Source organism: Ambystoma mexicanum, chromosome 2q, assembly GCF_040938575.1.
Source record: "Ambystoma mexicanum isolate Mex_15411 chromosome 2q, UKY_AmexF1_1, whole genome shotgun sequence".
NCBI classification, from domain to species: Eukaryota; Metazoa; Chordata; class Amphibia; order Caudata; family Ambystomatidae; genus Ambystoma; species Ambystoma mexicanum.
The window spans coordinates 968,360,882-968,378,245 of NC_090924.1; the positions used below are offsets into that span (position 1 = coordinate 968,360,882).

General features: G+C 44.9%; 1 protein-coding gene across 2 annotated transcripts in view; it reads right to left on the bottom strand.

The window, feature by feature from the left end:
* KIF15 (kinesin family member 15) overlaps nt 1-17,364 on the bottom strand; it is a 2,141,222-nt gene that overhangs the window by 1,866,678 nt on the left and 257,180 nt on the right. For both annotated transcript variants that reach the window (XM_069648268.1, XM_069648269.1), the window contains exon 5: nt 4,879-4,916. In XM_069648268.1, the coding sequence (XP_069504369.1) occupies nt 4,879-4,916 (38 nt within the window). The remainder of the gene's footprint in view (nt 1-4,878; nt 4,917-17,364) is intronic.

Below are 17,364 nucleotides of genomic sequence, written 5' to 3' on the forward strand. Positions count from 1 at the left end.
GGATGGGTAGAAGATTTTGATTTAATCATAACCATCGACATTGCACTGGGCAACCTTCCACAAAAATTTAGTTTAGCCGATCTGCCCCGTTTCAGACGGGAACCAGCCATGTGCAAATCAGTATTGGAGCTTCCACTAATGGGAGCTGACCAGCCCGGATGGCTAGGTCCCTTCCCCTCTGCATGAAAACACAATCAACCCAAGACCCATTTCTGCCTTGTTGGCCCTCATCAGTGAGACGACCCTTTGTTTAAATTGACGCTGCAAGTACAGGACCATCATCTGAGGCCAGACCATGGCTGGGGTTGTTCATGGTCTTGTGTAGAGAGATGTGACTGAGCAGTTTGGGATGCAAGCAAGCCCGATTGCATATGGTCTTTCCCAATGTTTAATGGTCTGGCAGGCTGCAAAATTATTCTCTTGCATGTTGCCCAGTCAGTACTTCCAATTAAAAAACCTTCTACCCATCATCCTTCAGTTTTTCTCGAGTGTGAAATACTGCACCAGTAAAAGCCTCTGGGCAATTACGACCATAAAAATCGGCTACCTTTAGTTCGGCATTTATAAAAGGTAAAATTGAACTTCAATATTGCATCAAAAGGAAGTAAAAAAAAAACGACCTGTCAAATCTAGTCTAGACAATACAACTGCTTTATTTCTGCATAATTGTGAAAAAGTAACTGATGGCAGGATGTTAGATGATTGTGACAGTAGACCGTCCTCTTTACTAATTGTACTGGCCTTCAAACTGTTATTTTGCATGCAGACTATTGTGTCACTAAACAATCCAAGGTATACCTCTGGCCCACAATGCAAGATGAGAAATCTAATCATTATTATACCTCCAAGGTTTCTGGGAAAGATATGCCTCTGGCAGAGATTTGCCTTTGTTTCACTCGGATGATAGGGCATTGCATCTGGTAGAAGTGAAAAGTACACTTTTGCAGGTGGACACTGCCAGTGTTTGTTCTCATCACAAAAAGGCCCCAAATGTTCATTGTTTCTACAGGTCATTAATTAAGCCATCCAAGTATGATCATGGGATTATTACCCACTCCTAAATTATTGTCCGGGTGAAGTCGAGGGCTACAAGTTGGGCAACGTCATTATCTCACGCTCATGACCCCTCCAAAAAAGTATGTAAGGCTATAAGCACATCTAGTTCTGCAAATAAAAAGCAAAGTGAATGATTTTAGGCTGCTCTCAAAAACCTAATGTTTCGAATGTGGTCTAGAAAAGACCTTTTTGAACATTATGAAAGGTGAGAGTGGGTCTATAACAGAATCCATATGCAGACAGGTTTTATAAACACTGAAACCTGCTGGTTTGCCCTTGAAAGTATGAAGCACCATGTCAGGCCTACCAAAATCTAAACTTGTGTCCTAGAGATCACACACTTCTCTGCGGCAGGCCTGAAACCTATTTAGCTACGTTATCACCAATGGCTTGCATGGGATTGTATATACTTTTGAAAGTAAATCAACACACACTAAATCAATTTTAAATGTGTGTAAGTATCTCAAATAATTACTTATGATAAATCAGTGGAGTTCATGGATTAACAAAAACAGAATTGCATTCCTTCCTTGCATTGTGAAAAACAAACAAAATGGATTTTGATTCCAATTACTTTTCTGGATTTCCTTTTAATTATGTTATAGATGGGCATTTTTTTGTTAGTGTCTTTTGTCCTTTTAGAGGGAATCCAGCTTATTTTGCCCAACATGCTTCTATAAAGATTTACTTTGTAAGTGTTGATTTACGTGTCTTTTGGTGCTTTGCTTTTGAAGAATATGCAGAAAGCAAGGACTTCAGATATGATGGCGTGCGTAGCTGTATTCTATTGCCTGCATTTCCAACCGTAGAACTGAGAAACAATCCTAGATTAATCAAACTAGGTAATCCTGGGAAAATTCATCATTCTGCGTTGTCTTCAGTGATTAAATCGGGATCGTCAGAAGTGATCTGTCAGAAAAGACTCACTAACACTTGGTTTAACGGACTACAGTGCTGTTCCATTTAAACTAGAATATTGGTAGTAGTAAAATGCTACCTTAACAGAAGCTGTCTCGAAAGAATAAAATATATGTCTTTAAACTGTCCTGCCTTTCCAAGAACTTCATTCTTCCTATGCCTGATAAAATAATCTAAATCTTACAAAAGCTTGCAAATAAGGGACTTCATCAGCCTAACAAAGGTATCATCTGGTTGTCTTTTTTGGATCAAACATATAGATAAACCTTTCCTAGAGTACATTTAATAAGGCTTAAGATTTAGCCTAATCTATTCAGTGATGTCACTTCCTATGAAATCATCGTATCAACGGTTGGCATGACATCACACCTATAACCCACCTATTTTGGTAACTCCACGTCACTGCCTGGGCCCCACTAATACATTTGACAATTAGGCACCCATACGAAATACTGAAAAGTGAATAGATTGTATGTAAAATGCTCTGCCTTTTAAGACACGCACACAATTTAAATGTTCTTAGGCACGAGTGTATGGGGTGTGTGTGACGCGTGTGATATTTGTGTGCAAGGACTGTACATAAAATGTGTGTTTTTCCAGAGATGCAAACGCAGATTGTTCGAACACAGGGACAATGCACTTATACAGATCGCACCGGCATGCCAAAACCTTCCTTGAACGATAATTGTAACACCGACTATTAAAAACGGTAAAAGCCAGTAGAACGGCTCTTGAACACTATTATAATGGCTATACTCAAAAAGGTTAACGATTTTCGGGAGCATGTCCAGTGACCCAAGAAAGTGGTTAGATATCAAAATACGTGCTTTTTGTTCCATGCAAGGTTGACAGCAACCCCAAGACAAGCAGCACGGTGATTGATTTGCAGTGTGGCTATATGACTGCAAGAGAATGAAGCATTAATGCCACATCCTGTGGGGTAGTGGGGCACGAGGGGGGAAAGCGATCAGTAGCATTACATCTGTTACAGAAGCAAATTTACCTGGAGGATTGTAGGCCTTTTAAGGCTCCAGTGGAGACATGTGGATTTTTAAAGTAGGGGTCCCCTGCCCCCACTTCTGAACCCACGTGAACACACCAAAAGCTTTTATAGGATGTGGAAAGGTTACAGGAAACATGCGTCAGAAGGGCTCATCAATTTCCCCACGAGTTTTTCGACATAAAATTCCCCCTATTCTTTATGGGGATGATGCAATCCTTATGGACTATTCCCGAGTGTGACTTCAGGGACTAACGGATGCATTTGCAGATTATACAGGACTGAATCATCAATGAAAGGAAGACAAGAGTAGTAGCTTTGATGGGGAAAAACAAAAAAGGAAGAACACAGTGTGGCAATTAGCTGGGAGAAAACTTGAAAATGTACAAAATCTTAAATACCTGGGATTAATTTGACATAACTGGGATTCAAACTGTTGATTCGCCGTACCACCAAAACCTGGTATATATGACCAAGGTAAAGGCTAGAGCGTTCGGCTTCCAGATGAGGCACTTCTTGAGCAGGTTCAATACATTTATGGTCATCTCGTTAAAAATATTTTACCTAGCCAAGGTAGTACCAATGATAATCTACGGAGCGGAAACGTACCAGTCCAAGTCAATTTGATTTCATAATTTTTGAAGGACTGTATGGAAAACAGTGTCCCTACTGAGGAGCGTTCCCATGGTAGCACTTAGTTTTCAACTGGGTTTAGCTTCTTTAAATATGTACATCCTTTGGAAACGTCTTATGTGAGAAATGTATCACCACAATCTTTGTCCGAACTAATTTGGAATAGAGCTTGAGGGGAGCGGGAGAATCCCTTTTGTCAAGGTCTGTGTAAAGGCTATGTCCCGAGGGGAATTGACCAGGCAGAGGGAATCTCAGACCTCCGTCTACTGAAAGAGAAACTTTTTTCTATGGACTGTTGGTAGATCAGTGCAATAACTCGGTTTAAACGTTGCGAGAGTTTGGAAAGTATACACAGACTTGGGGAGCCGGCACAATACCTGCAACATTTTCCATCTTCTACAACACAACTTTTATGAGAAGGAAACCCCGGGATAATGCAGCGATCAGGAAAAAGGACTCTGGTGCTCCGCTGTGCTGTAGACTTTGTATGCTGAACCAGAGTCACTAAAGCATGCGATTATGGAGTGCCGAAGCCCAGACAAGAAAATCGTCGAACACTTTGTTAGTAATATTCGTTTTATTTTAAACGATGCACTATGGGAACGATTATTCAATACTTTGTCAATCGCTTTTTATGGAAGACATTGGTTTAACTGAAAGGACACTGGCCTATATTAAGGCACTTTTGAATATGTATGAATGGGTGTTTCTCCTTTTAAAGACTGAATCATGAATTGAGATATTTTGGATAACCTTAAACGCCGATTTTATATTGTGTAAGGTGCGTTTCAAATCAACATTTTGTTTTAACTATATGCACAATAAAAAATAAAAAGAACCAGAAACTCAGTTGCTCCCTGATAATACATTTTTATATTGTGTGTAGTTTCCTCGAGAATGTCAACTGCTAATGCATGTTAAAATTATATTTAACCCTAGCAGACATATTTTACAGTTCGGTGTACTGCACCAAAGGCATTCCAAATGACCTGGGAAAAACAGTGGTTTGATGCATCAGTACATCCACAATAAATACAGCATCGAATTTCTTTAAAAAGAAAATGTGAAATGCTTGTGCTGCAGGATCACTCTGGCATGGGCTGCTATTCATGAGATTTAAACTCCGTAGAAAAATCCACCAGCTTCCTACATAGCATCCAATCATTGCTTGTCGTTAAATGTCGATGCCATGCTACAACTAATTTGGTCTTCTAAAAGTAGAAAACAAAACGGTTAGCTTCTCATGAAAACTATGCATTTCACCAACTTACCCAGCATTGTAAATGTTTTGCCTGAGCCAGTCTGGCCACTATGGAGAAGGAAACAAAAGCAATAAGCAATTATTAGTAATTTGCATACCTCAATTAAATACACAAGATGTTTTGGGACTGCACCAGTTACCTGCACACGCTTAATTTAAAAAACGCATTGAAAAATGCAATTTATTGGAATATTCTATGATTTGACAAATGATAGTCCACAAGAATCAATCACTCTTGGCATAGCATGTTTTGGGGGCAATGTGCCCATTTCTCAAACGTCCTGAGGAAAAAGAAGAAACAAATATGTATACACTAAAAAACCCTCTTCTATTGAGTGAGAAATCAACTGTAAAGCATGTGGACTGGGAGGAACATTTGAACTCCTAGGTCTTTCTGGGCTGACAAAGCCAGAAATTCAAAAGGATGCACATTTTCAATGCATTGGTGTTATGTACGTTTTTCTAAAGTTCAACTGGGATTGCACTCTATGAGACTTATGCCTTAGTTCCCAGCACTTCTAATATAGGCCTGTACTACCCAAAGGTTGGTAGAGTGGCAAAGCAGCCAGGCTTCTCTAGGAGCAGGAATGTGAGTTGTAAATCAGCGAACAGAAATCAGAACATAAACATATCCAAAGAAACACTTAAACACCAAGGTATATCAAAATTATATATTTATTTTATATCTACACAAAGCAAGTAATAACCAAAGAAATACTGTATCAACTAATAACATCAAACGCATATTAGGATAATAAGGAGGAATAAAGCAGGAGTGTAAATTATGTACTTTTATATCCACACACGGAGTGACTTCAGTCAGGTCAGTAAAAGCCCTTATTTTGATCAACTAAGCATTATAAAGTTAAGCATGGAAAGAAGCAACAATAACAGGTAAGCAACACTGTAGCTATTCTTGGAATGAATGAGGAAGTCTTTCCCCAAACTAGAAAGAAATTCTTTAGTTCAGGTTTTGGAGCGAAGCAAGTATTGCCAAAGCCAGTAGGAATGAAAGATTTACTGTATGAAAATCAGCAATTCCCAAGTCATTAGGAATTCAACAGTTCTGATGCAAATCGGCTTAGTACAGGTATGTAGCAAGTCTTAGTTACTTACATGTAACTGTATTTCACCAGCATTGGTATCTTTCATAGATTCACATGCTTGAATATTCCCAGTCAGACTGGAAATCTCAGTAATTTAAATTATTATAAAGCTTAATAAAACCTTTCCCTGGAGGAAATGTTACACACAAGCCCCATAGGGCCCGTGTAGCATCTCATTTGTGCACGCCCTCCACCTCCTTTGGTCCTTTTAGACCCTAACCAATGAGGTGGCAGGGTTTAAGCTCCAGCCCAGTCGGCCATCTTCAGATTTTGAACCGCATAGGCTGACAGATGACTGACTGGAGAAAACGGAGCAGCCACTCCCCAGGGCAAGAGGGCTAGCGCATGTGAATCTATGAAAGATACCAAAGCTGGAGAAATGCAGTTACAGGTAAGCAACTAAGACTTGTCCAGCATTGGATCCTTCACAGATTCACATGCTTGAATAGAATACCAAGCAGTCCTCAAAGAGCGTAAACGTGTCTGAAAGCAAGGCATGTGTGTGTGTATCTATCAACAAACAAGAAGGAAAGAAAACCGCACTCCCTGCGGAACAACAGACATCTCCAAGCGGTCCCAAAGAAATATGCAACTCACATCAGAATTGACACGAGATTATTGAAGTGAAAAAAAGGGGGATAGCAACAAAAAAAAAAACACAACAGCGGCAGGACACCATGGGGTAAGTCCTACAACACAACGCGTTTCGCGCTGCACTAAGCGCTTGATCACGTATGGGAAACCATACTGACACAGTATAAGTCATGTTATACAGTCCTTCTACTATTACACCTACTCTCCTGAAAGGTTGCTCTCAGTGTGGTACACGTGGCAGCCATTTTGGGATGCACCAAAATAAGCAGTCTGAATCACAGAAACTCACACATGTAACCCAAACTAAGGGAAAAAGTAAAAGTGCAAGGTACATATACAAGGTCAAATAAATCACACCCGAATATACATATATACATGTACACATACATACACATCTATGACTGCAAATATGACAATAGTATAAGACTCACTTCGAGAGAGCGAGCATTGCACAGACACGCAATAGCTAAACCATCAACGGGAAGGCAGGATAAAAAAAAAAAATATCAGTATCTTAGGCTCCTCCTAACTTAAGCGAATATGTGTTTAAGCCCTGCCTGTCCTACTGCAGTTTACCTTCTGTCTTCTTCCAAGCAGTAATGCCGGGCGAACATATGAAGCGCACTCCATGTGGCTGCGCAACATATCCGAGACACCCCCGCTTGGAACGCTGCCAAAGCCGCTCTCGCCATGGTGGAGTGTGCTGTCGGCATGGACGGTAGTGTATCATCTCATTTGGTGGCAGTGGGTAATGCAGCTAGAGACACATCATGCCAGGCCCAGTTTGGAGATACATCGTTCCTTGCTGCGACCGGCAAATGTAACGAAAAGCGTCTTGGAGGCTCTGAAGTTTTTGCTTTGTATATAGCGCTTCAGTGTTCTAGCCACGTCCAGCAAATGCAGTGTTTGCTCAACTTAAGTTGTACGATTGCCGAAGAAGGTAGGTAATACGATTCGCTCCGACAGTGTAGACTCAGACAGAACCTTAGGGATGAATCTAGGGTGATGTCGTAGGATTACCTTATCCTTCTGAAAAATGAGAAAAGGCAGTGCAACAGACAGTGCATGTAGTTCACCAATGCATCTGGATGATGTGATGGGCACTAAAAATGCTATCTTCCAAGACAGGAATGTTAGGTCACACCTGTGAATAGGCTTGGAGGGCGCCCTCATTAGCACTGCCAGAACCGAACTAAGACTCCAAGAAGGGACAGATTCTCTTGCTCTGGGAAAGGTGCGCTTCAAACCTTTCAGGAAGGCTTTGACTGCCGGGTCCAAGACTAGAGAGTCCTGATGAGGCTTTGTGGTATATGCAGAGAGGACCGAAAGGCGAACCTTGATGGATGAAAGCGCCAATTCACTCTTTGCTAGCTGCAGAAGATAGGCAAGATCTTCAAACGATGGCAAAAACTGGTCTGTGCTTGCTCCTGCACACCACACCTTCAAGTGTTTCCACTTCCTGGCGTATGTTCGCAGTGTGGACAGAGCCATGGCTGCTCGAAGTATGGTCCAGCACTGAGTATAGTGCAAGGTTGTGGAATCTTTGCTGCTGAGAAACCAGCCCCTGAGAGAGGTAGGGTCGTGGTGGAGCAACTTGCCCTTGTGCTGTGACAGTAGGTGTGGATGTGGTTGAAGACTGATGGGTCTCCCGTGCTAGTTGAAGGAGTGCAGTGTACCATTTCGCAGGAGCCTGATATTGGTGCCTGCCACTGAAAAGACCTGCTGTACGCTCTGGAGCCGCCAAAAGGACTGCGCTCCTCATCTTTGTCTCTTAGTGTGGGGTAAAAAGACAGTCTCAGGGCGACAGAAGGAGAGGCCATGCTAGGGCCCATTGTGAGAGTGAAGCTGGGTACTTGTGGAGTTCCATTGAAATATAAAAGCCAGTACAAAACAGGGATTTCAACTTGAGGTCTAGTGAATGAGTGAGAATGGGCCTAGCTCCATTTTGCTAGAATGTACAGGAATTCAGCCGGAAAAGTGAAGAATTCCAAGTACATGTGGCATTGCAGATGCAGACTTCATGTAAATGCCCACTTTGACAGATTCAAAACTAACAGTGCACATGGAAAGAATAAATACATTTGAAATACTGTGCATCTGGAAGCTAAAAAGGAGGAATGATGCCTTACCTTTAAAAAGTAAAGTCGAAAGATAAATTGCCTTCATGAGGAATAAGGACACTTAATTCAACACATCAAATGACATCATTGATAAAGTAAGGCCCATTTCGTTTTTGCATAAATGAACACTGGTTTCTTATGTTACTGTGGCATATTTTGTGAAGAATACCAAGAGAACCTATTTATGTTGATACAGTATATAAAGAAAGATATTGTGAACAGCTGTCATGACCCCTGCCCCTAATAGGCAAGCCATTTGGGCTGTGCCACGACCTTCCATCATGCCCTTAAAGGCCTGACCATCTCGCCCAAGGCTCTCTTGGAGCCAGTCCTGGCGCCTTTGGCGCCAGGCTCATGTGTAAAGCAAAGAGAACTTGGGAACTGGGCTTGACAATAGCCTTTTGCACAACATGGATGCCCCCGCATAGCTCAGTCCTAGAACCGAGCTATGAGGTCTAGTCTTTTAGGTGTGGTCAGACCTAGGGGTACCTGGGAGCTATATAAGCCATGCCCAGCCAGAGGAACATGCTTCGTGTTACTCTGCGCTTGCGGCGTGACGCTCATCACTTTCAGCTCGGATCGTCACCAGCATTCCGGAGCCGGTTACCTGCAAGAACAAGAACACTGTTAGTCTGCACTTATCTGTGAGTTAATCCTGCTCCTGTCCTCCGCTCCTCAATCTTGAAGAAGCCGCAACCAGGGAAGACAGAACGAAAAAACAACATTAGTAAGAGTTTATACTTCAATACTGGAAATAGCCAAAATATCGCACACTTACCTGGGTTTAAATCGCCCTCGGCCCACTTCCACTCAGGACCATAAGAATGACCTGCAACAGAGAAGAAACACTGATTAGCACACAAAAGATCAAGAAGGTGGCACAGGCTACGCTTTACTCACCGCTCTATCTTCTCAGCAGTATCCATTCTGGGACATCGCAGCGGCCTGTAAGGAAGAGAACAAACCTGTCAGCATAAGAAAAGGCACATAGCGCTGCGCATCGCTCTTTCACTTACCATCTCATGCGCTGCCCCCAAGTAGCACGGCACCACTAGAACTCTTATTGCACCTAAGGAAGAAGGAGAGACATTAATAGGGGGAATTGCAAAATAAAGGACAAAACTGCCAAACCAGCAGTCTTACCTGGACAAACTGAAGTCGCAGCAGGTCTGGACTCAGAGGGCCCGCACCAGTGAAGCAACTAGGTTGCAACGCTCCCATCCAACAACGCACCCCTGCACAGAAACAGGACGGAGAGCGCACCATACAACAAAGCAAGGTGAGGAGAGAACTAGGGGTGGAGGGGGAGTTGGGTCCACAAGGGAGGTGGGCTCCAGGCAGGAAGAGACAATAAGATTAAACCCAAATTCCTGTGTTTTCAGACCTGGTCCCTGGCCGAACAAGAGTCCAAGGGAGGGGATTCGAGGTCGGAATTGGTCCGACCAGACTGAGTGGCGTCCCCGTGGATATCAGGTGAGCATAACAGGCCCTGGTGCAGTATTGAAAGTTACATGTACACGGTGGGTAAATGCAATATGCTAGCCTTTCAGAATTGTGAACTGCAAATTGTTTTTCTCTGAGTTAAAACTTTGACACCCCCGCCCCCAAAGACCTTTGGGGCTGGGCCCACCAAGCAGGCGGGTCTGGCTGTCAATTTAAATGCTAAAATAAACAACAAAGAAGTAGATTGAAATGATGGGATTTACAGATAACATGACCAACAGAAATGACCTTCAAGGTCAGGTTCCACATAAAATGTGCACTAGCTCTGAACAAAGACCCTTTGAAGCTCAGCAGGAAAGGGTAGGATAAACATTGGCTCGAGCGGGGGGCAGGTCACATGCTTCAGGAGAAATGGAAACTTGGAGGAGAAACAAAACGACCTCTCATAGCATGCAGTGCCATTGATTAAACATTGAACAAATGTTCCTAAATAAAAAGAGCATTGTATCTCCTATAGAGCCAGGGAATAAAAAGCCTGTTGGGACCATGTAAAATTGTAATTTTTGTGATGTATATAACTTATAAAAATTCTGATTCTGGCATGTTCATGAATCTGAGGAATTGGAAATATTGATAATGAAGGTTGGACGTATGTCTTGTCAGAGTTGTACCTATTTCGGCCCAGCTGTAAACCACAAAAAATGGTGGCTCCACCCAGGAAGGGCCTGCCAAAATAAAATTAGTATTGTCTGAATTGTAATATATAGAATTCGAAAATATATATTCATGTGGTTATCTGAAAGATTAAGGTAGTTGCCACATTGTGAGATTTTTCAGAATGCAAAATGTAAAACCCACAGGTCATTTTGAGATGACTAATCTTTCTCCTCCCTCAGCCTACATCATACTCATCTCCCAACTTCGTCCTATAAGCAGCCAGTCTTTACGCTCACCTGGTCTCTGCAGAGGCGTTGGGGCATGGTTGCAGCCCTCCCGGGGGTGAGGTCGCTCGGGTCCGACTTCACCTTCTGCACTTATGTGGTGACTTGGTAATAGGTGATGCTGCTCGGGACTGCTCCTGCGTGGAGAATAGGGGGCGTGAGTATGCCAGCCTGTGAGCCTGATCCCCTTCCAGACCCCTTCTCCCAAACTGTGGTACCCGTGGGATGCGCTGCCCCTGGAAAGCTCACCTGTTGATTAGCTTTGGCGAGCACTCCGTCCTGCTGCTTCTGGCAGGGGCGTTTGTATGATCTGGACCGAGTTCTTTCACTGGTCCCTTGCACGTGGTAGTCCAGTCCAGCTGCGACTAAGCCACTATACTTCAGTTAAGTGTTCCTGTTTCCCCTTTGTCTTTCCTCGTCTGTTTTTGTTGAATTGTAAAGTTTGTTGTCTTGTATTGCTGTCCGTTCCACTTTTGATGTTTGCTCTTTTGCTTTCTTCCCTTGCAGGTGATGTTGCCGCCCCGGCAGAAGCTGCAGAGCTCGAAGCGGCAGCCGGAGGGAATGAGGAACGAAACTGCAGCGGTACAGTAGCTGGTAAGTAGTTAACTAGGGGCCGCGCAGGTTCAAATGCGCGTAGCCCTAGGACGGATGTTCTAACATGGTCTTTCTTCTTCTTCACAGTGTCAGAGTTCGTGGATGCGGAACGCTGTGCTGCGGTGTCGGGATCAAGATCACTGGATGTCAGGAGAGGAGTCTGCAGATGAAGCGATGAAGCACTGGTTTCCTGGAGGTGAATATGCAGGAGAACGCCTGGTTTCAAAGATAAGTAAACTGGTCCAAGCGGCGGTGAGCGTCACGTTGCACACGAATGCACAGTAACGCAAAGCACTGGCCTTAAGGATGGAGCAGCTTATATAGCTGAGCTTCTGAAGCCACGCCCACCAAGTTCAGCCTGCGACACCCGATGAGTCAGCGCCTGAAGACCAGGCCTAGGGAGCCACACACTATGAGTCAGCACATGGGGATGTTCTCTGGAATAAAGGCTTTCAGCACCTGAAAAGTTCTTGCAAAATAAAAGCACTCCTGCACTGAAATAAAGTGTTCCTGCTCCAATATCTATACGAGCCTGGCGCCAAAGGCAACAGGACTGAGTCCAGCCAGGACCCCTGTATTTATGAGTCCCAAAAGGAAATAAGTGAGTCAAGTGACCCATTGCCCCCATCACTAGATGGTGTGGTTTTTGTGTTCTAGGCCCTGTGGCAATGACAGCAGTTGGCGTCTTGGTGAGAGGTGAAGGGAGAGTGCTAGCCAATCCTTGGGAATTATGACAATGTTGGAGTGTCCTCAGCCCTATAAGAGGGCATGTTTGCATCAGAACAAGGCCTTTTCACTTTATTTCGGGAGATAGCCTGCTGACGGACTCTTGCGAAGAACAACTAGTAGAGAGGCCACAATCCTTGCATTGGAAGCCTGCCGACGGACTCTTGCGAGGAACAACTAGTAGAGAGGCCACAATCCTTGCATTGGAGACAGTGTCAGGGAAATCTAGAAGCTAGCTAGGACCCCATCAGAGAAGGAGTCTGGGTGCAGGAGAAAATCCTTGACTGAAAGCCCTTGACCAGATCTACGCTGTCCTCAAGGAACTCGGCCATTTCCCCTGACCAAAGCCTCCCATGTAAGTATACCAATCCAAAAGCCACCGATTGTGTAGGGAGCTACCAGACTCATCCTTTTCCATTAGTGGGTAGAGGGCTGAGACTGGATAGGCCCTTGGCACATTGTATTAAATCCAATTAAAATTAATTCCACTATAGAAAAATCACCCTATCCATTCAAATTGCATTATGCTGGGAACAGCCTCCCTTAATCCTTTCAATTAAATTGCAGGGAGGCCGTGTATATCCTTAGCGCATTGAATTGAAGTTAGTCAATTCATTGTTACGCTCACCTGGTCTCTGCGGAGATGTTGGGGCACAGTTGCAGCCCTCCCTGGAAGTGGATTCCCTTTGTCAGACTTCTTCCCCTGCTCATATGCTGTGGGCTGTGCTGATTGTTAACACTGCTCCTGCGTGGATATGAGAGATCGTGAAAATGTGGCTAAATGACTGCTGTCCCTCTCGAACCCTTCTTCCCAGAATGTGGCGAGCATGCGCCGACCCATATAGTCTCACCTGTTGATTGATGACGAGCTCTCCGTCCTGCTCATCAATGCTGGGTGCTTTTGATGGACCGAGTTCCTTCACTGGCCCGTGTGCGAGGCAGCCCAGACCAGCTGCAGCTGAACCACTCCTGAAGGTAAGCGTCTTATGGCTTTTAAAATTGTGATGTTGATTCTGGATTATAGTCCATCTTTTAATAATGTCTTTCCTTCGCTTTCTCCCCACAGATGAAATGAAGCCGAGCAGTAGTTACGGTGCATGAAGTAAAACCAAATGGGAAGAAAATGGAGTCCACGATGCTCCGACAGAAGGTGGGTGTTGGTTTAGGGTTAAGCGCGAGGATTTGTCAAAGCGCGACCTTAAACGTAATGTCTTGCAAATTCTAACCTGGTCTCTCTCTTTTCTATTGCAGGCACCGTTTTCAGATGGATTGCTCTTGGTGTCACGATGTCGGGCTGGAGCGCTGCTTTCCGGAGGTCTGGAGATGGATGATGAATGCCAGAGTCAACGATGATGCAAGCCGAAGAAAGTAGATTCCAAGGCAAGATGCGCTCAGGCTGGTAGCTGGTAACAAGGTAAGACGTGCTCAGGCTGTAGCTGGAAATCAGGTAAGATGCGCTAAGGCGGCGGGGAGCGTTACGCTACAATAGCAGAATAACGTGAAGCGCGTGCATGAGTGCTGAGCGGGCTTTTATAGCCTAGCTCTGGCCACGCCCATTAGCCTTGACTCAACGGCCCCACCCTGCCACTCCTAAGGAATGCTTACACGTGCAGTCTGACTCTCCCCAGCAGCCACGCCCGACTGACCGACCGTCCGAATGCACGTGGAGGTCCCTGCAGGGAAAACAAGTACGCACCAAATAAAAATGTGCTAGTGCACATTTAATCATGAGCCTGGAGCCAAAGGCGCCAGGACTGCCTCCAGCTGGGCCCTCCATGCTGTTTTGTCCTCAAGGGACAAAACAAGGTAGTGTTACCCTGTGCTCTCGTTCCCTGATGGTGCGGGACCTGGGGTTCCGGGCCAATGGCCATGACATTAATTCCAATATAGAAAATCATGGGATGAGTTTTGATACCGATTTCGAAACTAACGAAGTGAGTGTCCAGTGTGTTAGAGCCAGTATAGACCATGAAGAGTTGTGACTGTCCGTCTTAACACCCGCCCTTCCCGCACATCCCCCCCCACCCCCCTCGACTCCCGTCTGGAAGGGAGGTGTCCATAATCCCAAAATAAGTAATCCTAAATGCTACCTTTCAAATGAATGTACACACCAAAACTTCACATTTATTCCCAGTGATTCCAAAGTCAGAATTACAAAGCCTTACATCTCATTTGTATGTGTGTTGCAAAAATAAATTTCCCATTTGTTTCCTTGTATCCCAAACCAGAATTACTTGGCATTGCTTCTCATTTGAATGTGTGTTGCAAAACTATTTTTCCATTGCATTGTGAATGTTTCCTATTGGTTAAATTGAAATAAAATTTGTTTTAAGTTGCGACTGCATGTTTCAAAATTTTACCTGTGTTTTAATAACAAAGGAATTTGGAGTCGTGATATTGGGTGTAGCCACAGCATTGAAGGCTGACACTGGCTAAAAGTCTTCTTTGTCAAACCTTAAATAAATAAGTATATATCCTTACTATACACCGGCTCGGTTCCTAGTACATTGGTGACACAGGGCATTTGTTGGGATGGGTGCAAGACGGGTTGGAGGACTCACCAAAGTCAATCTGAAATCGCGCTTTGTGTGCGCGCCACCTTGCTTGGTGGGTGAGGGGAAGGAACTCCCAGAGTTGAGTGTGACCACCTAATAAACTGCGACATTAGATATCCGATTGCCCTTGCTGTATCTGTGTCTGACTTTATGCCATTCAAGTGGTTGTCAATCTTCTTCCTAAAGAGTTCCTGGCCATCAAAAGACATGTATAAAATTTGAGCCTGAACCTTGCGTCTAAAGCTAGTGGCCTTCATCCAGGCCCGACGTTGCAAGACTGTACCATGTGCCATTTGTCTAAAGCGACAATGGGCTACGTCCACCGGGGGGGTCCATCATTTGGTCCGAGACCCACTCACCATCTGGGACTATGGCTTTAGCTTCCTCCTGGAACTTGGCTAGCAGCCGTTTCAGTAGGCGCGACATGCTGAGCCAAAGGTTCCTATCCAACCTGAACATCATAACCATGGCATTTACTGCCCTTAAAGCCAACAAAGCCGCTGCCAAGACCTTTTGACCCATCGCTTCCAATGTGTGTCCCTCATTGTAAGTGGAGCTGTGAGAGGGGAGCCTGGATTCTGCAGTCTCTTTCTCGCCGCAGCCGGAACCACAGAGTCAGGCTTTGGGTGACCTCTTATGCACAACAGAGCCAAATCAGGAGCCTTATATATTTTTCTCTGGTCTTGCCACCAGCGCTGCTCTGGAGAGGGGCAGCCAGAATGGTTTCCCCTCTCATCCCAAAGTGGATCTAAGAACAGAATTGTGGTGACTGTCCAGCATCTCTTGTCCCTGTGTTCGTAGAGGACCGATGCCTTTTCTTCCGAAGCTACCTGCACCTTGAAAAGTTTCAGCCGACTTAGTAGAGTGAAACGAGACAATATCGTCCCGAGGGGGAAGATCTCCCTGGAGAGTCGTGCTTCTGTTTTTCGATGACGACTGATTCCCAATCGTCTAGTCTGTTGAGTGCATCTTACTGCAACTCACCCTCCTCGTCGTCATGTGTGTGTCCAGGTCAGAGAACTCCATGAAAGGATCATCCAGTTCCATCGGATTGTCTGTGGGGTCGTCATGCCATTCAGAGACTGATGGTGCTCCGGGCTCTCTGGACCTTTGCAGTGAGGGCCGTGGTGGGGAGGGAGAATGCCTCCTTCTCTGATGTGTGGGCGACCCACAGTAATGTGATCGCTGCCTCTGGTGACTGCGGACAGACTGATCACCACCTATGGGGTGAAGGACGTCCGATGCAGGCCCTAGGGGACCCGCTTCTAGCGCAGGCCACAGGAAACCTGCTTCGTGATGCTCTGCCACCTCCTTGCCCTGGTTGAGTAGTAAGCAGCCTCGCTCTTTGCCTCCTCTGAAATGCCTCCATTATTCTGTGCATGGATTGCATCAGTGACGGGTCGAAAGGATCCGCTGTGTCCTCCATGACTGTTTGCCAGTGTGGACTATGTTCCTTAGGCTGCGATGGTGGCCGCTCCAGCCCCTCTGAAAACACTCCTCCTGCAAGATGATGTCTGGCAATTCTACCTTTTCTGTTATAGGGGACAGCTGTGAGGTTCCTTCTAAGCACTCTAGCTGTGGAGTTTGTGATTCCAGAGTAACTATCTCCTGCTCTGGCTGGATTACTTGTACGGGAGACATACACTTCCATAGACAATGATGTGCCAGTCGACGGGACCGTTTTCTGCGGTTTTTGGTTTTCCGTCACCGGGGTCTCATGGACGAATGCATTATGTCTTCATCGATGAGGTGATGAGGTGATGATGATTTCTTGGTTGACGACGATTTTTCCATCGACGGGCCAGCCGTTCTAGATGGTGTGAGGCCGCTCGTGGACAGAGGTTTTGTCGTGGACGGTGCCCTCATGGACAAGAAATCTGCTGACGAAGATTTAAAATCTTTACCTTTTATATGAAGATCCCTTTTTCAAGGCATTTGAAGCCTTTTCTGACCCCAGAGTGGAGTTTCACTCCTTTTCCTCGTCTTGGGAGGTGGAGATTCCGTCCTATCCACCGATGAAACTCTCCTCTTTGGAGCCTGCTTCTCAGTGTGCCTGGTAGAAGTGGAAGGTGCAGTTTTCCAAGATTCATCAGAAGACATTTGCCTGCTTGCCAAATGTAACACTATGTCTGTCGCCCAGAGTCTTTTTTAGAGAAAGTTTGACACATTCTGCAGGACTGAATCTCATGAGGATAAGAGGCAATAAATACAATATGTTTGAGGGTCTCTAATTTAAAAAAAATCACCCACTTGCCACATTTGCTGCAATCCCTGAAGAGGGAAGTTTTCTCCTTGGCAGCCTGCATTTATGACTCAGCCATGAGGTGTCAGGAAAACAGCCCAAAATGCGGTTTAGGTGGAAAAGAAGAGTGCCTAGAGCACAGGAACACTGCCAGTGAAGGCACACTCCCAGTAAT